The 22,823-nt window shown below is 46.6% G+C and overlaps 1 protein-coding gene across 1 annotated transcript; it reads right to left on the bottom strand.

Annotated features, from left to right (window-relative positions):
• Window positions 1-826: 826 nt before the first annotated feature.
• On the bottom strand, window positions 827-15,016 carry cd34 (CD34 molecule). The gene is made up of 8 exons (XM_062392514.1): window positions 14,792-15,016; window positions 5,788-5,868; window positions 5,360-5,619; window positions 5,185-5,262; window positions 3,569-3,680; window positions 3,411-3,463; window positions 3,115-3,264; window positions 827-2,110 (listed from the first exon to the last, which is right to left on the bottom strand). The coding sequence occupies exons 1-8, from the start codon at window positions 14,871-14,873 to the stop codon at window positions 1,916-1,918; spliced, it is 1,011 nt and encodes a 336-aa protein (XP_062248498.1). The 5' UTR covers window positions 14,874-15,016; the 3' UTR covers window positions 827-1,915.
• Between the last annotated feature and the right edge of the window lie 7,807 nt (window positions 15,017-22,823).

Below are 22,823 nucleotides of genomic sequence, written 5' to 3'. Positions count from 1 at the left end.
ATGTCGCCACGTAAAAGAAGATTTACAAACAACCTAATGGACAGAGGTGGGAAATGTGCATGACTTGAGTCTTTGAGGAGTAAATGAGAAAATATGGATGTTTTTTTTAGTGTGACTTTAACCTTTGAGTTCAACCGAGGGGAGAGAGGCTGTGTAGAGATGATCGTGGCTGAGGAGTCACCTCACAGAGTTCAAGGTCAAATAGGTCGCAAATACCGGGATATACAGTAACATTCATGTCCTAAGGGATTTACACCGTTTAAATTCAAACTGTGGAGAAGTAGGCCGGTCTCAGGTTGTAGATGAAGGCAATCGACTCGATGTATTTATGTTGATATTATCTGCTTCTGCAGCAGTTTCACGCAGCCGCTAAATGGCCTTGAGGAAATATTTTCCAGGGGCATGGTGGGAATTCACATCAGGCCGGATCTCGTGATGAAGGAGAGGGTGTGGATTGACGGGAGATGAACTCGGTCACACTGTCGTGTACATGTGGACGGTGAGAGGATGAAAACCTAAATATACAAGGTGATGGACGAGTGAGTGGACGCTGCAGTGACATGGAGCTCATAAAGCGTGTGGAGGAAAAGCAGCTGGGGGATGTTTTCACTGCCCCACCCACGCCAGGCAAACTCACTGTGTGAAGTGATGTCATTACTACAGCTTATTCAAACCAGCTGTGTGACCTATCGGGCTGTGTGGGATTTAAATTCCAGGCGTATGTATTTATGCACGTTTGACTCTTTCGGTTTTTATGATGGATGTTTACTTTTTTGAATAAAAAGAGGCTGGGACGAAAAAAAAGACAGTTCATCAAAAGTTGTTTACTTTTTACTTTTCTTTATTTGTTTTCATGTTAAATCAACGTAAACCGCAGGGTGTGAAGAAGAATGAGATAATCACACTGGAATGTTAGCAATGAAAAGCAAAAATGACTTTTTTCCTTTTGTTCTTTCCTCCTGGTTTGTCTTAGTTTATAAAGCAGAGGAAAGAAAAACACTTCAGACACAAGATGCTTGTTTCTCGCCGTCGTAGCACCGGAGCATCTTCGTGTATGAGCCGGATCGAACATGGTAGAGGTGCCACAGAGTCCAAAGTTATAGTACAACACAAGCTATGAAATTAAAAATTCTTTGGGCACATGATAAGGAAAAGTACACAAAATACAAACCAGACAGGGTCACCATACTATACACACTGATCACGAGAATACTGAGAGTAAAAAGAGCTTATACAGGATATTTAAAAAGAGAATAACACTGACAGTGGATGAGCTCCGCGTTGACTTTGTGATCTCGCTTCACTTTGCAGAAGCAGATCGGTGAATTCCTTCAAACTCGGTGAGCCGTCCGTCACTCCACTTATTTTACAAAAATGTTACACATTCAAATGGCTAATGTCAGGTGCACATTCCAACCCGTCGCTCCACATCAGTCATGCACACAGTACAAACAGTGAGCAGAAGAGAAAAGCTGTGTAGAAGCAGGTTTAGATATTTACAGTACAGATGCAAGTACATGTTGACCCACACACACTTGCAGGATTTGCCACACGCACACATTCGCACACATCAGTAACACAATCAGACGAACGAGACGAGAGCTCAACGGGGTTTCTCTCTGAGAAGCTTGTGAACAGATTTCAAGGCACCGTGGTTTTGTTTCCTGTCAATCTGTCCGTCTGTCGAGGCTTCTCACTGAACCGAGGAACGATTTCATTTGTGAGCTCGTTCTGTTTTTCCTAATCGAGGGTTTTGGTTGAAGCTTGGAAGCTGACGATGAGCACGAGCTACACAACCCCGAAGCTGCTGTTCTCCCCAAACGAAGGAGGTTTTCAGAGGCGTGCGTTGACGGGGGTTTGTGTTTGTTGGGGGGGTGGGGGCGGGGGGTAGGCTGCCTTTCGTTGATCGTCCACTTCACAACTCGGTGTCTGCCGTCTTGGCGGTGGAGTGGCCGTTGGTGGGAGGAGGAGCGGGCTCGGTCTTGGGGGCCTCGGGGGCCTCTCCGTTCTCGCTGGGTTTCTCCTGAGTTTCTGGAGGGGGGTTGAGGGGGGCCACAGACACCAGGGTGTTCCCCTGGTTCTCCTGGTCCACGGGGTAGGCCTCCTCCGCCTGCAAATACAGAACAGATCCAGAAACTCGTTATGGAAAGACATGATGTGAAATACCCGGGTATCATTATCACTTCACTGACCCTTCACTGTGGATCCAGATGAAAAGTTTAGGATATGGATATTTAGTGTGTGCAATGACAAGGTCAGTTTAAATCTCCATCTTTAACAGAACAAAGATCTTCATTCATCGGTTCCCTTTATTCATGTGAGACACTTCAGGCAAAACCAAGGTTTTTAAGACTTTGTGCTACAGAAAACATAAAAAATACTCATGTAGGTGTTTATTCTACGATACTTTGTTTATTTACATCTGTAGATTTCCCTTTAATTCCCCAAAAGTTAGCCTTGTACCCAACATGCAATCCTGTGGTTGTCTGCAACATGCATCATTTTTACTTTGTGTATTCTACAGATATAAATAATAACTTCCAATAAAACATTTATTGGGTATTTATAAATCAGCAACTCTTACATTTAAACTTTTAAGACCAAACAATAACTCTCTGCATGTAAGATATAAACCTTCAAAGGTTGGTCAGTAAAATAATCTGAAGATGAGAGAGATGATTTAATGGTCAGATGCACCCCCCCCCCCCCCCACTGTTCCTCAGACGCTCCCACATCCTCTAATGTGTCGGCCATCATGTGATATTGAGAGTGATGCAGAGAAACAGCTGCAGGAGGAAACAACGAGCTCTGCAGATGAATCAGGCAGCGGCGAGGAGGGTGTGGGTCTTTGGATGCAACACCCCCTCAGCCTATCCTCTCTGATAGCCGTCCAGCAACTTTGCCTGATTAAAACACTGACTGGAGTCGATTCAGAAGTGAGGGAATCGACCTGTTTTGAGTCCAGATGCAGGGAGATGTGAACCTTGCACAAGAAAAATGCATGCAGTGATTTGCACTTCATTGGCTGAACCATCTACCAAGTCAGTAACTCGGCTACATTGGGCGACATGCGGTGCATTGTACTCTGAACAGAACACGAGAAAACCTTCTCACCAGCCTCACTCCCTTGGGGTCGGCCCTGCGTTGGCATTTCAAGTAGCCGACAGTGATGGCGATGGCGGCGAGCAGACCGGTGACCAGAACCCCGACGAACACGGAGGAGCCGGACGATGAAGAAGGGGTCTTAGTGCTCGTCACACCCAGCTGAGAACAACATGGAAAGAGATGAAATCTCGGTCAGAAGAAGGAGGTTTGTAAATTCACCAGTGGAGAATTAATGTTGATTGAGAAATACCCCAGGTTATAATAAACTTGAGTTCATTTCACTCGTCATCTGGTGCTTATCTCACCTTGTCTTTCAGACTGGCACTCTGGAGAGCTGCAGCCAAAGTTCCCACCTTAGCTGCAGGGGAAACAAACATTAGAAATAGATCAGTGCCGCTGCAAAACCAGATCCAAAACCAAAGAACAAATAATAAGTTTCATATACTGTATCATCAGTCCTCACCATCATCACTGGTCACCAGCATGTTGGTGCCGTCTTGGAAGATATTGAGATTGCAGGGTTCGGCTTTGCACCAGCCTGCAGGGTTCTCCCGAATAATACCTTTGGATACCTCCTATGAGAAAGGATGGAAGAAGGTGAGTGTTCAATGCATACCACACTTGTACAATCAGGTACTGGATCAACCCAGATGAGCAATAACGTGAGATGTGTATTATAATATAGTTAATTTTCCTCAACTCAAAACTTGCAAACAAATTCAACTTCCTGATCCATCAGTGCACTTCTGCCTTCGTGTGCGTAATGGAGACAAAAAGCAGTCGGATGGAAAACTTGCTGACCACACCTTCTTCTTCCCCACCTTCACCCTGAACTATGATATCACCCCATTGCACAACGTTACGCTTTGTGATTTGGGAACGCGCTTTTCATTTTCTGTGATGCGATCCAGACAGCTCCCAGTGTTCCCACAGGACCGCTATGAGCAGAGATGGGAGTGGAGCCGCAGCTGGACTCCGCAGTAACGTCCTGATCGGTGAGGAAGGGCGGAGGACTCGGAGAGATCAGTCCCCTGGATCCTCTTCCATCTGTCTGTGTCACTTGTGACCCATCACACGCTGCTCATCTTTCTCTCAGGATTCTCATTCTCACTGGGGTTGACCTTACGTGGCTCCCACAACTGGAGTCAGACGGCAGCAAATTCGATAAGGACACCTCAACACCTAAAGGTCTAATGCGACACTGAACAACCTTGCATCGTTGTTGCTTTGTTAACTGTGTTCCAGCTCTTTCATTCAGCCGTCCACTGTTTTTTTGAACTAATCAACATCTGGCTCGGGCCTCTGGATCAGCACGCCCATGTTTAGTTTCAGGCCGAGCCGGACAGATCTCTTCTGCAGCTGGTCCTGGCTCGGTGGATGTTACAGTAAGGACCCAAATGGAGGCTAATGTAAAGTATGCATACTGGAATCTGACCTGCTACGATTACTGTGTCGTAAAACGGCTCCAAATACCACGTTTTGTAGCCGGGCTGATATCTAACTCCTCGTCTTCCTCTCGGGACAAATCCTGAAAATCACCTCTTTTTGTAGTAAAAGCTTTTCGCCTTCTAAAAAAAAAAAAAATCACGAAATGAAACCACACCCTTTGCAATTCCTCCTCTGGCCCCGAGGACCTCGGAGCAGGAGAGGAAACGCTAGACGTCCTCTTCATTTATCTCCTGCCAGGAACACAGGCTCCAGATTTTACAACGCCCGAGGAATGTCTGAGAAAAGATCTGCCTTTATCAGGGGCTGCATTTCCAACTGTGGCTCCTTAAAAGCACATTAATCTTACTCGCTAACGGAGAGTGAGCTATTTCCTCTGGAAGGGGGGGGGGGGGGGGGGTGATAAAGGCCCCTGTAAGAAATGAATGTGTCACTAGATGCTGCTGGATTACTTTGATACTGGAGAGGGTCTCAGCTCCCAGTTCACGGAGATTTTCAATGTTGCGGGGCCAAATCTCAGCAGGTTGTCGGTTCGATGCCGCCTGCGTTCGGCAGTGGCGCAGGGTCCTGCTGTCATGTCGGCTGCAGGTTGAAATCTTACTGTAAAAAACCATAGTGTAGAGATAGACTCACGCAATTTTCCGTCACCACCACGGCCCTGACGGCGTTGCTCTCTTCGATGTCCTCTTTTCCAACACACTTCACATCAGGCTGGAGAGACAGATCGATAAAGGAGTTCATGAGAAGAGAGGGAATGTGGAATGTTGCGTCCATTACAATAGAAAGGCAGCGTCTGAACATTACTCACCATCACCAACTTAACCTCACTAGAGACACCAGCGGCTGCGTCTACCCCGTTGTTGCTGTCGGAGGGGGCCACGGTCGTCCCTGAGGCGGCCCCGTCCATCTTTTCTGGAATAATTGCAATGGCTATAACAGTTGCTGGGAATGGGGTGTCTCCAGGAACCACAGAGGCTGCAGGGTCTTGACCTCCTGCAGTCGCGGCAGCATCGGTCGGGGCAGCGGAGGCACCTGGGGCGGCAGCATCGGTGGCGGCAGCATCGGTCACTAGGAACACAATCCACCGGACACGGAGGTTACACACGGGAACATAGTGGATGGGGAGTATGAAATGTGAAGGTGTCCGTCACTAGAGTCAGGGAAAATCTGAATTTTGAAAATAACTTCTCAAAATAGCCACTGCTAATCTCAAATCTCATTTATCAAGGCTCCTACCAGCGCTGGCGCCGGCGTCGGGAATGGTAACAGACGAGACCTCGGGTGCTGCTGTTGAGTCATCTTGACATATCACCTCATCTGCAAGGAATGGAGAGAGGGAGGGAGGGAGGGAGAGAGAGAGAGAGAGCAACATTAACACTTTCATATTCATCTGATGAATCAAAGCTCTTTGATGAAAACATCTGCTCGGTATAGCAACACTTTTTGTTCCAGAATTTGGAAAGTCAGACACTGTGCCCCCCCCCTCCAATCAAACTGAACAGTCAAAAGATAAACCTCTTATACCTCTTTGATAACTTTGTCCAACATCAATTCAGGGGATAATCCTGCTCATGCTCAAGTATTGGGATTAAACAGTAGCTCCTATAGTTTGGGTCTTATCCGTGTGAATCTGTGGGTAAGGGACAAGATTTGGCGACTTGAAGCCCTTGAGCAAGTTTAGCTTGACGGCAGGTATTGGAGAGTAAGAGAGGAAGGAACATATTGAAGGAAATACATCAGCTTTTGGCTTTTTAGTGATGACGTCTAGACCAAACATCCAGAATCCACTCGATGGACTATTAAGGTTAAATAAGGGAAAAAATAACAATCCTAGAATACCAGCTAGTTCTCTGAATCCGAGCGATTCAATTTCTTCTCAAGTTATAAAATGTTTGGTATTTTGGGATGGAATTTACAGCACTCAAACTGGGTGAATGGGGGCAGAGGCTTGGTTTGAACAGCTTGGCCGTGCCCACCCTGAAGATGGCAGAACCTATTAGCATGTGTGTTTGCTAACTAGTGGTCACACATGAGCTAATTCTCACCGTCTGCACCCTATGCAAATAAACTGCTCAGTCAAAAGGTCACGGCCTCTACACTCCACATTTCATCCTCTGGGGGAAAATCGTGTTTCTGTAATAATACTGGGATTAAGTTGGGAGGCGCTAAACACCTCTCTGACCTAGCAAAGGTGTAAGAATAGGAATCCTGACCTATATTCTGATGCATGTAATAAAAACTCTTTCTATACAAGCCATCCCTTCTCCCCTGATCTCACTGCGGAAGTCATATCACTGTGTTCAGGCCCAAACTGGCGTCAGACATAGAGAGAGCTAAACTTCTTCAGAAGCTAACGAGGCCTAGAGCCCGGAAAATCATTTTTTTATGTAACTGTATCGGATTTAGATTGTTTAGCGTGAATTTGAAATCCTGTAAACACGAAAGACTTTAACTGGTAAACGTTCCTTGATGGCCAGAATCACATTACGTGTACCAACAGGCATCAACTGAATTTTAACAACTGCAATTTGATCCATTAAATCTTTAGGTGCAATTAAAACTTTATTCTTGTAGGAAGTGAGGACACAACTGCAACATGGTCCCGGAACCTCTTCTTTGAGGCTCATCACTCTCGATATGCTCATGGCTACACGTGCACACGGACAGACACACACCATATACACACAGAGTTTATGTTTAAACTCTGCACTATGCAATCAGAGGTCTATACACAGCGCACTCCACCACTGTGGACACAGTCACCTCAGACAGCTGTGTCAGAAATCTCACTGTGTTTCCAGCCTGGCCCCTCAGCATCAGCACGAGGCCTCCGGACCTCTTGTCTCAACACAAACGCAGAACACACACACATAAACAGACACACACACGCAATAAATAAACACAACCTCCGTCTCTCTGCAGAAAGCGACACGGCTGAGTCTGCAGACCATCTGCAACCGCTGAGTGCGAGTAGATCCTGCTCCTCACTACTGTCTCCACTACTGGGCACCATCAAGTGGGCTTCCTTCCCAGGCTGTCCTCCTCGGAGCGCTCAGCCTGGGTGTTCCAGGCCTGGACGTGGTGTGTGGTGAGCAGCCGCTGCCAGATGTAGAGAACTCAATCGGTTAAAGAGGGGATATGACTCAGGCCCAGATCTGAGAGTAACAGATCTGATGCTGCTTCTGCTGCCCGGAGTCGGACGAGGCCAAAAACAAATATTGAGCAAAATGAATGTAAATATTTAATTGGCAAATTGCGTGTGTGATTTGGTTTATGTAGAACATTAAAAATGTTTTTCTGATTTAATCTAAGTGTTGCTGGGATGAGTTGCAGTTGCTCTTCACTATGGAAATGTAAAACACTAAAAAAAGTGAGTTACACGATAAATGTAACCAGACCCTCGTCAGGAACTTCACACTGTACATATACGTCTACATTAAGTGGAGAAACAACCGTGCACCTCACATCATCACTCATTCCTTGAATTCCAGAACACAGAATGTGGAGGTCCACTCTGATGAATCACATTCTGAGGCTGAGATGAAGTCAAACACACACAGATCTGAGGTCTCCTGGGTTTAACTGCATCGGGATGGAAATCGTAGATATCTCCAAGATGTTGAGACTAGCGGGGGGGGGGGGGGGGGACACATGCTGGAAGGTGAAACTGTTTCTTATTATATTTCATCAATTCATATAATGAAGTCGTTAGGAAATCAATTGGTTCTGTTTCCCTCTTTTCAACTGTCCTCCAACTCTAAATTCATTCACCGATTCGCAAACACACCCAAACGCATGCAGGCACAGGGCGGCTGCGGATCAGGAGTTCAAGATGGTCGTCCACTAACCAGAGGGTGGGTGGTTCGATCCCTGACACCTGTTCTGAAGTGTCCTTGAGCAAGAGACTCAAGCCGCTGTCTGTTTATGAATGTTTTGAGTGATGAAGAAACAAAATAGAACAGGTCCTGCGTGTAGAAGCACTGTGTGAATGGGACTTGTGCTTTGAGTGGATGATAAGTCTACACTACACGTACACACACATACACACACACACACACACACACACACACACACACACAAGGCCTACGTAGCCGACACGTGTGCGAGGCCAAAACAAGGAAAAACCCACCTCACTGGAAACATTAACTTTGGGCAGCTGCTCCACACAACATGAAGAAATGAATGAGGTCATGTTTGTTGATCTCAGCGAAGCTCTGTTTGAGTTTCCAGCTCTGCAGGACCTGATCTCCTGTCCTGACACTTCTCCGTGCAGCTCAAGTGTCTGAGGAAGACAGAGATGTCAAGAAAGAAACCTCTGTGATTGGTCGGACTGCAGGCCTCTCCTGACCTCCCTGACTCTCTGCTGCTGCTTGTTCTCTGGTAAGTAAACTGTTTTCATAACCTCCAAGAGGCGACGGCTGCACCCACACAAATAGAACTCCCTTTCTCTCTCGGTTTGGACCTTGGAAAGGATTTGTGATTTTCTTTATTGTGCCGCTGGCGCCTGTGGTGATGCAGTTTGAAATCAGCGAGGTCATTTCAGCTGACTTCATATCACAGCCCAACAGATTGTGTGCTCCCGTCAGATATCATCTGTGTCGCTCACCGCCTGTCCCAGTCCACCCGCTATGTAATGGCCTATTGCGGCGCTCAGATTTATGTGAGTACATGGCAGCAAAAACAAACAGTGTCACCCCTGATTAACCGGGGGCAGTGGGAGGGTGTGAGCAGGGGACAGACGTCCGTCACTGGTGGTGTTTAAAGTCCAGGCCTGCTTCCTCTCTGGGGACACTGGGGAGGAGTCCCGATGAACTGGGGAGCGACGCAGCTGTGGTGAAGTCTCCTCAGGGAACTCCGGCCACATCTCCCAGCACATGTGCTGCACTGGCACAGAGCCGTCAGACCGGTGACATCATGCGTGAGGAGGGAGAGCTTTAACTCCGAATCCTGGGACTCGCTTTCGACCTCCACCCAGACCGCTGAGAAAACAACTTGGCTGTGGTGATGGGACCCACCCTGCTGTCGTCGCAGATCCACCACCTCCAAGAGCAGACGTCCACAGAAGAAGCTAAAGTCTCATCTCATCCAGTTCTTCACAAAGCAATTATGATAATCGGTTCTTCCGTGAAATGATAATAAAGGCGAACAGTGATCATTGCATGTGTCAAGAGCCCAAGATGAAGTCCAACTCTAAGAGAGCGAAGCAGCAAATCTTCATCGATTACAAAAGTGATTGTGTTGATAAACTAATAATTTCCTTTAGACTAAAATACAAGATCCTGCAATCACACAAACAAACATCCACCAAGTGAAGCCACAGAGAACAGACCCACTTCACTGCTGCCTCCTCCTCCAGTGACAGCAGGCTCCACAGCCGCCACTCGGGTTCCTGAACATGAGAACTATTTTGGCTTGTGAGCAGACGAGTGGCAGGACTTGACCCCGTCCACCCCGCCCCACACCCCCGGTGTTCCTTAACAAAACATGGGAGATCATTTTGAAAACAGCATAAGAGGAATTAACAACAGATCTGGAATGTTATTCATGCACAGCCTCTAACAGGATGTGGCTGTAACAGCACACGACGTGCGGTGACCTCTGGAGAGGTGAACACGCTGAGGGCGGCAGATAACATGCACCCGGCGCTGGAACACAGACCCGCGGCAGAGAGGCTGCAGGGCTCTGGAGTCGAGTGATCACGTTTCTGTCTTTCCTTTATGCACCACTTCAAAACCCCAAATAGAGGGAAAAGGAAGAATGAGATGGTAACATTATGATGGATAGCAGCTACCGACCATTGTTTTTATTCAACCCCTAATTTCAGTCATTAAAATAGTTTTAGCAGAGGCCGTGAAACTTAAAACCTGTTTCCAAAACAGTCCATCCATTTTGTTAGCAGATCAGAAAGTGGAGCCACCAGCTGCTGTTCCGAGAGGCTGCTCCCCTCCCTGACTCAGAACCCGGCCCGGGCTTCAGCAGCAGATGTCCATGGACAGATTCCAGCTGCTGTTTTTACACGAGACTGTGTGGGGAGAGGTTGTAAAAGGATATAAAAACCGATAGAGTCCGAAACAATCTGGTTCTGATCCGACTGAGGCCAGGGAGACGAAGTGGGAGGGGGAGGGAGGGGGGGGGATTGAGAAATAACACCAATAATCAAACTCTAAACTCTGCAGTTTCCTCTGCACGGAATCACACACGCTGTGTTTCTCCACATGCGTCCACACATACAGTGCAAATGGACGTTGTGTCAAAAACAGTCTTGTGTTTTCAATTAAGATGCTTGGCTGCAACAACATGGCTTTTTACTGAACATGAATTACCGGGAGCAATTATTCTGGCAGTCAAAAGGCCTCAGTCAAGGCTCATTAAGTGTTTTTATTCCCCAGGGGATCCACTACCCCCCCCCCCCCCCCCCCTCCATAAAGACAGCCCTGTCTGGGTAGCCAACGTGCACTCAAGTGCCTTTTTTGCGTGGATTGCTCTCTTCTGGTGTTTGGCATCGCAAAATCCCCCGGATCACTCACAGAGGATCACTGAGCTGTTGCTGTAGTTTGAGTTCTGAGCCAGTGTGAAAACTCAAGGATGAGACAAGAAGCTTCCCAGGAACTCACACTTTAGTCCTACAGGGCCGCTACACAGACCCGAGCAGGGATATCTGAAGCTTCTCGGCCCGGACGCTGCTGGTGCTGCCAAACTTTTTAGAGAATGAAGGAGAATCGGGAGGAGAAGGCGACTTCCCCCCCACCCCTCCGCCCTCCTCCCCATCCTCTTTAGTGGTAAAAAACCAAACAGCTGTAAAATTGCAGCGGGGTGCCAGGGGAACAAGGAACAATAAGCTCACCAGAAGGAGCAGTAATTGGAAAAAAGTTTGATTTGTATGCGAGCGGCGTCTGCTTTTCATTAAGATCGTTCCACTAGGTAAATATTGTTGCTCCATGATCTGTTACTCAGTCGACTTTTCTTATCGTGAATGTGTTTTCTTTGGAATGGAGCCGGATTGAAATGAAGATAAGTCAGAAAGGAGAGCGTCCTCCCCTCCCGGTGTGTCACGCTGACGAGAGCCGGCAGATGAGATAACAACAAGCTTGTCATGTGCATCATGTGGATCTTTGTGTGTCTTTGAGAATCTTTGACTGATTTCAGTTGCAGACTCGCTGACAGAACACAGGCTCCGGGTTTAATTACTCTGAGAGCTGTAACCTCGGGGCCCCAGTGGACACACACACCCGCGCTGACATCAGACCCCTATCTGCCAAGGCTTACATAGAAGAGACCCACGCCCTCCAGCAGATGACGTGAATCAAACTTCATCACAGCTCGGGACTGAAGGAATGCCGATGTCAATATAGCTGAGGACCCTGAGAGAGAGAGAGAGTGGCAATATTGTGCGCTTGTTTGTGTTGGCAGGGCGAAGCCGTCTGAGAAAAACAAAGATCTGTGCCCTCACCAGCTGGATTCTACTCTCCCTGTTCATCTTCTCATGCAAAATCCAATCAGCGTTGAGGATTTATGACATTTTCATGACGTGCATCGATCAAAAGAAAAATCTACTGAGCTCTGGCTCTGGGTTTAATGTGGTTTAGTGTCACAGCTCGTTCTGCTCCGCCCGAGGCCCCTGACTTCATAAAAGAGAAGCATTTCAGATGAATGATGACACGATGAGAGGAGATGTTTTTCTCCAGAGCAGATTCGAAGGCCCGGGTTTTCCCCTGGAAACCTTGAGAGAGGGAACAAGAGAGAAGGAGAGGGCGGGAGAGAGAGAGAGAGAGACGGCTTCTAGCATACTCCAAGACGCATTGCATGACATCATCCAACATCGCAGTGCGTGCCCATTTCGCTGCTACATATTTGCACGACTGCATAAGAGACAGCCATGGGAAGCGGGGGCCATGAACCAAGTCTGTGTTTGCCTGAGAGTCGGGGATGTTTGCTCCGATAAACAAGAGTCAAACACGTTCACCAATCCAGAGAATCAGAGGCTCTGGCCTCATGCATCCTCCCCTTCACATCCACTCTGCTGTCCTCATGCTCCAGTTTGTGTGAATCCCTGTTTCTACTGATACGTTCTGCAGCTGCAGATGTTACAGATGTTGCAGAGTGAGCTGTAGACGCACACAACACAGACGTGTGATGTCGGTGTGTGATGTCAGCTCGCCTGTGATTCTGGTTCGGATTGGTTCTCCATCTGGACGAGTGCTACATCCAAAGCCTCTGTGAAATGAGTTGGCTGTTTTCTATGGTTCCTATTCGGAGACTGCGATGTGAGGAAATATATAATTTCAAGACGTTACCATTTCAGATTGGGCTCCATTATTTATTTGACTCCAGGTCAAATTCTCTAAGACAGTTGTTGCAGCATTTTGTGTGTTAGTTTGTGTTCTTCTGCACAATATGGAGGCCGGCGGGCAAAGTGCATGATGGTAACACAAACAAACAGGACATGGACTTAAATAAAAACTACTCCACAGACCAAACTACTGGAGAGAAGACACGGCCCCTATCTACAGGTGTGTAGGATTTACTTCAAGTGTAAGATTCCCCATTTCTTAATGAAATATTTAATTGTTTTGCACCATCAAGGTTCTTACACTGAAATTGAACAACTTCAATAAAAAGACTGGAACATGGGGCCAGGGCTCGTTGACAAAGAATCTTCTTCATTGGAACAAGACGGTCATGATGAAGCGTGAAACATTAAAACTGTCTGTGTCCTTGTCTGAGAATGTGGACGTCATCAGACCTCTGACCCATATATAGTCACATAGTCCTATATTGTAAAAAGAGTCCATGAGGAGACAGAGCGTCTCTTGTGACTCGGCTGCTGGTGCAAAATGTTCCAAACACCAAAAACAGAAATAGAGCAGGAGGTAAAAAGATAAAGAGGACGGATCCAGATCCAGGGAATCGTTACGAGCAAAATAAACTGAGACAAAACGTCTCTCAGAACCAAATGTGGCCGTGCCCCTGCAAAGTGTCAACAGTTTGGAGCATGTGAGCGGGGGGGCTGCTGCTGGATGTGGTAAATAACTGAGGATGATTCGACACACACACGACAACACACTTGCGGAATTCTTAAAGGACAAATCTGCTCAAATCCAAAACAGGGGTGAGACACTATTTCAAGTTTCTATTTAAAACAGGAAAACAACAGAACTAACCTGGTTGGCTGGGCAGGGGTTTGTCATAGGGTAATATTTGTCTGCTTCACAGACACCAACAGTGGTAAACAAACAACACAAGTGATATTTAACATGTTGTTCCTGTATCATGGCTTTAATTTCTTAGAGGGGGGAGAGCCTGGAGTAATTAGATTTCCATGTAAAATCTAATTAGCATCTGTTAAGCTGCTGATCCTGGGCCTGTTTATCGTGCACACCACGAACACGTTCCGCCATCTCATGATCTTTTCCCACTCGGAGTTAACCCCGGGTTATTTTCATCGGCGTGGAACAACCCCCCCCCCCCCCCCCCCTCCAAGGTCACTCCTGACATTTACCACACCTCTGGCCAGCGCTGGGGCCCGGCGGCTCTGCAGAAGTCGTTACCAGGAGCAGTGCTGGTTTACAACCAGCGAGGAAGCAACACTGCCCAGGCCACACACCCCCCTGCAATTAGCATCAGGCCTCGAGACTGCCCCAGTGCGTCCACTCACATCCACGTGATTACACACACACACACTTACACACACACACATACACTCACATATTTACTGTTTGCACATTTGTAGGCAGATGTTTACAGATGCAATTTTTGCTCTCTGTTGAATCCATGTGCTGTGTGGGCGCTTTGTTGAACGTAGCACACGCGCAGCTCACATGAAGTTACAACTCACCAGAGATACAGTCATGTTCAGAGTAGGATGCAACACAAACACAAAGAACCAATCAGATTCTATCCATAGGAAAAAATACAGTGAGGTGTTTTGGGAAGTCGTGCGTGTGTGTGTGTGTGTGTATTGAAACTCATGTTAGCTCAACCCAGGACGTAAAACATAATTATTCTCAACTTTAACTTTCCACTCGTGAACATGCCCCCTTTGTGTCTGAAGCTGAGTCCCCCCCCCACCCCCACAAGTAGTGTGGGTATAGAGTCTGGGTCTATAATGTCAAAGAATGTATAAAGGAAAAGCAAACCCCAAAAAAAGTAAAATCCCACAAGCAACACAAATCTCGGTGTGGAGAACACAATCCACATGGAAGAAGAGGAGAGCCCAGTTAGAGATGTGAAGAGTACTCACTGCTGAGCAGCAGAGCGCAGAGCACCAGGACTCCCGCCATCCTCCTCCAGAGCCGATTCATTCTCCACGTGGACGCAGCCATCCTCTCTGCTTGGACTCAGGGCAGCCGGTGGGACTGTGAGTAGGAGGTGAGTGAGTGTGAGGGGTGAGGCTGGGTGGGGGGGATGGAAGTTGGCTGGGAGTTTCCTGTGAGGACTGAGTGAGCGGGACAGTCAAGCAGGATAAAGCGTGGCTTGTGTTCTGTCGCTCTTTATATGGTCCCACTCCTTCACCCTCTCTCTCTCTCTCTCTCTCTCTCTCTCCCTCTCTCTCTCTCTTTCCACACCCCTTCTCTAACTGCCTTTCCCCCACCAAAGCTTTCCTCCCTTGTCCTTGTGTGCGTACACATGTGGGCACCAGAATGACGGCGGCAGTTGAAGCTGCACATCTGGCCCCGAGCCTTATCTGTGCCGCAGCTTTGTTTCCTCCAACCGCGATCTGGTGCAACGGCCTCTGTGGTCGCACGTCAGGAAGTGTCAAGGGATGATGTTTGTAGACGAGGTACAAACACAAGGTATTTTCCACTGGTGTGTCTTTGAGAGGAAAGCACATAGAAACACATTTTAGACTTGAAGGGCCTCAGGAGAGGGATCTCCTCCGCAAAGGCTCCTCGTAGATTTATTTGAATTAATCAGTCACAATGTTGAAGTAAGTGAAAAGCAGTTCCTGGCTCCACCCCCCTGAGCCAGATCCATACTTTCATGGGGTCTCTCATGACCCACCCTGCTTCCAAGTACCAAGTTTTAGGTCAATCCTTCATGTCGTTTTTGCTTAATCCTGCTAACAAACAAAACAACACAAACAACACACTATCCTTGGCTGTGATTTATTAAAACAACACAACAGACTTCAGCTTGACTCAATTTGTAGAAAGGTGTTAAACAAGCTGAGTGTGACCAAATCCTCTGTGTGAAGATGCACCTGGTAAACAGGAAGCACTGGTCCGGCCTCCCACATGTTGTGTACATATGCTGATTGGCCTGTTAAAAGCCTGCAGCGTCACACACACACACACACACACACACACACACACACAGCACTTGGCTGCAGCTTTTGTGTTCCCCTGGACAGATGACGAACAGCCAGCACTGAGTCATCTGCTGAAACACACAAGTTCACATGCACGGTTACATGTAGTGTACACGCCTTTTATAAATGCTTTAACAGACACACAGACACACACACACACACACACACAAACACACACAAACACACAAACACACACAAACACACACACACACGATGAACTCATTGACCAAAACACACATTTGGTGATTGCTCCACATCAGCAGAAAAGTGACAAACTGCTGCACTGATGCGAGGTGTGTTGTGTAGTGTTGTGTGGTGTTGTGTAGTGTTGAGTGTGACGCTGGGTGTTTCCCGCCCTTGTCCACGCAGTGATGGGCTGTTCCAGGCGGGCCACATCTGGAACCACTGCAGTCCCAGCGCTGGGTTTCTGACGACTGCCTGGAGGCTCGCTTGTCAAACAATGCAACCGTACGGGGCGGAGCCTGAGCCAAGACCAGGCTGGTGTCTGGGAACGGGGGGGGGGGGGGGATATGTTCACAATTAATACAGCAGACACTGGAAGATTTAAATTTTCAGAACTGTTGTTACAGCACAGGAAGTTGTTTGCCTGTTTGTTGTTTACACGAGGTCAGTATGATCTTGACCTTTGACCTCTGACCAGCAAAATCGAGTCAGTGAGAATTTACAGTTATTTTCAAAGTGCCAGTGAAAAAGTCGTGTAATATAAATATAACTGGACCTTTTATCACATAATGGTTTTGAACGACAATTAGAAAACACATTTGAATCAATTAAAATAAACAGGTTAACTTTCATTTCTGAAGACCTTTAAACCAATGTGAAGGGAAGCTGATATAATGAAGTTAGTTCTTCTGGGAATAAAATCCAACGTCTAATAGATCTTTCCCAGTATCATAAGTTACAAGGTCATTATGAAGGGGCGTGAAACCATCCACTAAAAATGTTAAACGGCCCAAATACCTAAAAAAAACAAAAACATGCACGTGTATTGCAACATGGCGTAAACCCCTCATTAAAATGAATAGGCCTCTGAGCTGGACATGGTGATATAAATACTGTATGTGAATATTCTGACCATGTTTTCACGTAGACTCAGTCCAAAGAACTGACTCATAACTATGACACAGCTCCATAAACCCTGGAGTTAACTCCTCTGCTCCGGCCACAACAAAATGCCCCCCCCAATCAGCTGTGAGCAGTTTACAGATTTATTTTCCAAAACCCAAATCACAGGCTCTCGAGGACCCGGCCCTCCCAGTGTCATGGACGATATGACTGCAGACAGACAAACAGTTATTTCCCTCCACTTCTAAGAGGCCTGGTCGTGATCTGAGTATTTTATCTAATTCACATGAATTTCTTTCTTATGTCAGGTTTTCAGTAAAATGCTCTGGGGCCACATCTCTGGCCCCGCCTTCGATTTGTTCCACTGAGACATGACAAACAAAGACTTCACTTGTTTCCATTGGCAGCTCGTCCTATGCACCTGCAGTCATTTCATGCGGGGGTTCCACAGGGTTCAGTTTTGGGTCTACTTCTATTGTAGTAGTTTTAACATTGTCCCACTGGGAGGAATCATGCATTCTCTTTTTACTGCTACACAGATATTCATATACCTTCCCCTGACTTTTCAATATCAACCCTAAGATATTAAAGACCAGTTGGCTTCCTTCAGTTAATCCCGTCCACAAAGTTTTGCAGAAATCTGTTCTGTAATCTCACAACAAAACCAACCAACAAACCAGAAGTTTTGCTTTTTGTCCTTCACTCAGGATCAAAAACTAGTCAATTATATACAAGTAGATATTTATGGTGATAATTATAAAAACAACGATATGATTAGATTAGATTCAACTTTATTGTCATTGCACAGTACAGGTACTTATACATTGAAACGCAGTTAAGCGTCTAACCAGAAGTGCAAAAAAAGGATTTAAAGTGCAGAGTATTGTGCGTATTTAAAATGGAATGTAAATAAATAAGATATGTACAGTAGCAAATATATATGGAATAGTACAGTATTAACAGGTATTGTATGATATAAGAACTATGAGCTGTAATAAAGGAAATAGTACAGTATTAAAAGGTATTGTATGATATAAGAACTATGAGCAGTAAGTCATATATCTGAAGTAGTACAGTATTAACAGGTTTAGTACAGTAATAACAGAATATCTCTTCTATGGTCTCATCCCCGTGTGTATCTCAGAACCTCTCACCCCTGATCAGACCGGCTCCGGCCTGTTTGGTGAAAACGAGTTTGGTGAAAAGGCTTCGTCTCTGCAGCTGCTGCTCGGATCTGGAACCGTCTGCCTGAGGCCAGTGCCTCTTTCTTCAAGAAGCATCTTAAGACCCACTTTTATTCTCTGACTGTTTTTATTTTCATCTAATTCATTGTTTTTTTTTAAACCGTTTGACTTCAGCAACATCTGTTTTCTAGCCGTTATGCTCATGTGCCTGTCTTTGTTAATACAAAAGTGATACATCAGTGGAGTAAAACCTGAAACCTGATGCTCACATTTTCAGTTGACATCTATTTTAACTGCTCTCCTGGTTTTATGTACTTGTGGAGGATTATGTGTGACATGGTGAAGCATGCGTCTGTTTACAGCTGAAGAATCCTGATTCGCTAAGTCTGGTGGGGGGGTATTTCTGAGGGGGTTAGGGTCACATCGCTTCATCCTCCTTTTCCTCCCCACTTCTTTTGACTTGTTTTAGTTTTACATGCACAAAGAATGTCTCTGCGGGGGGGGCTCATCACGAGGATCAGCACATGGCAGCAGAGAATCTGACCCTCAGGGACCTGTTTGGATTTTTCTCTCCTCGAAGGAGGTTGTGCTGTTTTTGGGAGTCTTGTCTCGGAGCCAGCTGGAGGGAGTCATCGCAGCAGCATGACGGACATGTGACTCTTCTGGCTAACAGGCACAAATATGGGGATAATATCGGTAACATTAAACACTGGCAGTTTCCTAAAATGCATGAATTTGAGATCCAGAGGCTCAGTTGTTGCTGTTTCCAGTGCTAGTCCTGCTGTTGCCCTTGTTTCCCGTCTTCTGTTGTGATCCATCAGCTTCACTGTGTCTTCCAATCTAAGATATCTGTTCTTCTACAGACTGCAATAAAAGAACAGGTTTTCATATTTCGTATTTCATTCGTTATTCTGCTGCAATCATCATACCTGCGCTCATAACTTTCTTTAAGATGATATATTCCCCCCTGTCTGCTTGTTGGTTTGTTTGTCTGGAAAGTTTCTCCACAAAAAAACACACACAACAAAACTTTCTGTAAGAGTCTTAGGTCCAGACAACATTTAGGCTAATCTCTATTAAGAGCTATCTGCATATGAATGCAAATAAAAATAAAAATCCAGAAGCTGATGCATTCAGTGTGTTTCCACCTCTTTTGCTCCTGTGGACGGCCACACCCTGCTCAAACCTGATTGGTCAAAATAGAAACCAGAAGACCTCTTGCCACAAAATCTAGTCCCTCGTAGATTTGACATATTCACATACAGTTGTAAATAGAGGTCATCCTGCTCCGTTTGTCTCAGATCTCTGGACCCACCCTCCCTTCCCCTCATCCATTTACCTCCCTTCCTCATCCCTGCTTCATCCTCATCCCTACCTACATCCCCTCATGCTTCCTTTCCTCCTCCCTCATCCCTTCCAATTCAATCTGGGGCATATTTCTCTCTCTACAGCTTCTATCTGTTGGTCTGACATCTACTTGAGGCGGAAATGCGCCTGAGCCGGAACCCCCACACAGTTTCTCCATCCGCCAAGTCCACAGCATGACAGAGACGTTCTTCATCCATCTTCATCCATCTTCATCCATCTTCATCCCTTCACATCCTTTCATCCGATCCTTAAAATCCAATACAGCCTGAATCTCCATGAAAAGATTCAAACGATTCAAAGATGCTGTCTGTGCCATAATAATTCAATCAGAGTGTGCAGATGTGTGCAGTTCTCCCTCAGAGGGTCTCCATGGGGTGTGGAGCTGGAATGTGTACATGCAGATTACTGGAGAGGTTTCTCGGACTGGGATCATCATTTGACCAGTGGCGCAGAGGAAACAAGGGAAAATGTTCTGTCTCAGTGAGATGACATTCATTCCGACGGGCTCCTCTCCTCCCTCACCATCCTGTTGACCTGCCCATGTATCTGTTCTCCCGCATCAAATTTCCTCTTCTGTTTCCTGCCATTCTGCCCCCCCCCCCCCTGCCCTGTGTGTGCAGGCAGACCTGCTGATGACCCATGGATGACAAACTAGGGAAATGTATTTCTATTCAACCTCAACCCTGTCGCTTGTGCTATCTGGATGCCCTGCCGAATTCCATTTGCGTTACTTAAGACCGTGTGAAACGGAGCAGACCTGGCCAAGTGTTTCCTCCTGGTTATGGTGGGGGGGGGGGGGGGGGGGGGGGGGCACCAGAGTCCAGTTTCCCACCGAGGGAGCTGCGTGGAAAGAGAAACACAGGAAGACATAAGTGTAACACAACAGCCAGACCTCGAGTGCAGCTGCCGATCAATGTGAAGTGTCCCACACTGTCAGGTCAGGGGGTCAGGTCTCAAATGTGACGTGTTCAGGGGAAATCGAACGGCCCCGGGTTCAGTTAAAGAACCCCGGCCTTCAAGCAATTAAGTTAAAGGCTCAATCCAAAATATCCCGGACAAAACCTTAAAAAATAAAATCTGAGATAACAAAAGCTGCAGCCACACAAACAGCGTCGAGGACGTGATGTAACGGGCACGTTATCAGCAGAGACATGTTATCCTACTGCAGAGAACGGGCGGAAAGAGGAGACAGAGGCAAACAGGAAATATAGCCGAGGCCTCTTTTGTTCTTGCATCATGTTATGACAGGCCCAAAGAAAGTTTCAGAGTAAACTCAATTTACACACAAAATACTGCTGGATTCTGCAGGAAGGGACCGACTACATCGATACACTGTCCTGATCGACTCCAGAGCTCTTATTTGTTAAGTTCTGATATGCATGATGTGCACACTTTGATGCCAAAACCCTGCCTCCTCCTCCCTCCTCCTCCTCCTCCCTCCTCCTCCTCCTCCCCCCTCCAGCTCTCCTCCATCCTCTCCTCTGCCTTGATCCCTTACAGATGTTCTTCCTTAGCACTCCCCTCTGGTGGAAGCCTACTCCTATTGTTCCTAAAATCAGTCCCATGGCACAGGCCGCCCCAGCCCAGTGCACAGAGCAGGAGCGTACAACAGTGCAACGGCTTCATGAGCAGACTTTAGTCAACATAGCAACAGGTTTTTGGGAAACCCCCCAGCCCTCGTTAGGAGGAGAACCTTCAGTCCTCTTGTACACGTACGACCCACAATGCCTTTCTCTCTGGCTCTGTCTTTTTATCGTGACCTCATCTCGAGTCCTCGCTCTGTCCCCGGGCTTCCTCGTGTCCTTTCCTCGTGTTTTCTCTTTTTTGAAAAGGGGCAAACTCCACAGGCCTGTAACGAGCCCTAATTGGCTCTGATTGGTCGGCTCTGCAGACATCTTGAAGTGATTCATGCTCAAGGTTGAGAGGGTTGTGAAGGGGTGGGGGCGCCCCGGGTCTCAGAGGTGCTCAGTCCACAACCCCCCCCCCCCTACCCAGGAGATTTAAATCCCTGATCCAGATTTTCTTCTTTATATAGGTCCATGCATATTAATGCAGAATGTGCACGAGAGGGATCCCTCGCACAGAATGAGACCGGAGCATTTAGCCTTTTCAAAAGGGGTTTCACAGCTCATATTTCACAACCATTACAGTATTGAGCAATCGTTTAATTATCCCTTAATGTCCGAGATACGTGGACTGTTTCTATTTGTCACAAGAGAAACACAAGCGTGGGATGGGGGACTAAAGAGGACAAGAGACCCCAGAACACAGCGTCACATGATCATTCTCACTCTTTAAACTTGTGAGTTGAACTGACCAGGAGCATCCTATCACAGAAAAATGGAACGCGGCCGTTTGCAGGGGATACCAGACGAGTGCACGCCACCACAGTGTTGGCACGCTGCAAGTACACAATAAACTGTGTGTGTTCTGGCAGCGCATGGCCAGATAAGGTCTGTGGGATTAATTCATTAGTGCACCGGCTGCCCAGATGGCTCTCATTACACGTATCTGCTCGATTCATCTCTCTCACATAAGTCAAACTGTCAGCAGTGGACTGTCACTGAGACACTGGGTGATTCAAGACTGTTGTATCTTTTTATTTTTTTGGCAAAGGTTGGTACTGACTGATATTATAGGCTTTTAGGAATCCATTTAAATCTGCATGAAGCTCAAACAAATCACATGAAACAGATGTTTTTAGTTTTTCATCGGGTTTCTTCCTCCAAAATTTGAAGGTTTAAAAGTTTTAAGCACCATATTTCTTCCTTTATTATTCTGATATCAAACTCTATTACCCAAACAATAATGACCAGCTCTTTGAACACTTTCTCTGGATGTAGTGTGATTCATTCTACAAGGGAGTTTTTCCTCAAAGCTATTCTGCACACGAACCACGAGATGGCGCTGTAAGACCGGGGTTGTAAAATCCATCTCGAGCTTCGCAGGACATCAGGGAGAAGAACTTTCTAAATGACTCAACTCTGCTCTCTTGTGGCAGCAGGAGAGACCAACATGTTGGCTTTCCTTATCTTGATTCTTGTCACTGGGAATCGACCATATGTCACCTTGAGGGAAAGTGTAGATCTTGAGAGATACAAGTCAAAAAGAAACAGACAATGGAGACGGACCTTTAGCCAAGAGGACGAGTAAGACAAATAGAAGAGACTCACACAAAATGCATCGACAACCTTCACACCTTTTCATTCTATAACCCAATATACAACCCCAATTTTGGGGGGCTATGTTGATGAGTGGTGTGTGTTTTGAAGCAGGTAGCTACACACCTCAACCCAGTCCTTCTCTGAAGTCTTGCTCTGGGCTCG

The sequence above is a fragment of the Platichthys flesus genome, chromosome 7 (genome assembly GCF_949316205.1).
Source record: "Platichthys flesus chromosome 7, fPlaFle2.1, whole genome shotgun sequence".
In the NCBI taxonomy this organism is placed as follows: domain Eukaryota; kingdom Metazoa; phylum Chordata; class Actinopteri; order Pleuronectiformes; family Pleuronectidae; genus Platichthys; species Platichthys flesus.
This window is presented reverse-complemented; position numbering and strand designations above follow the sequence as displayed.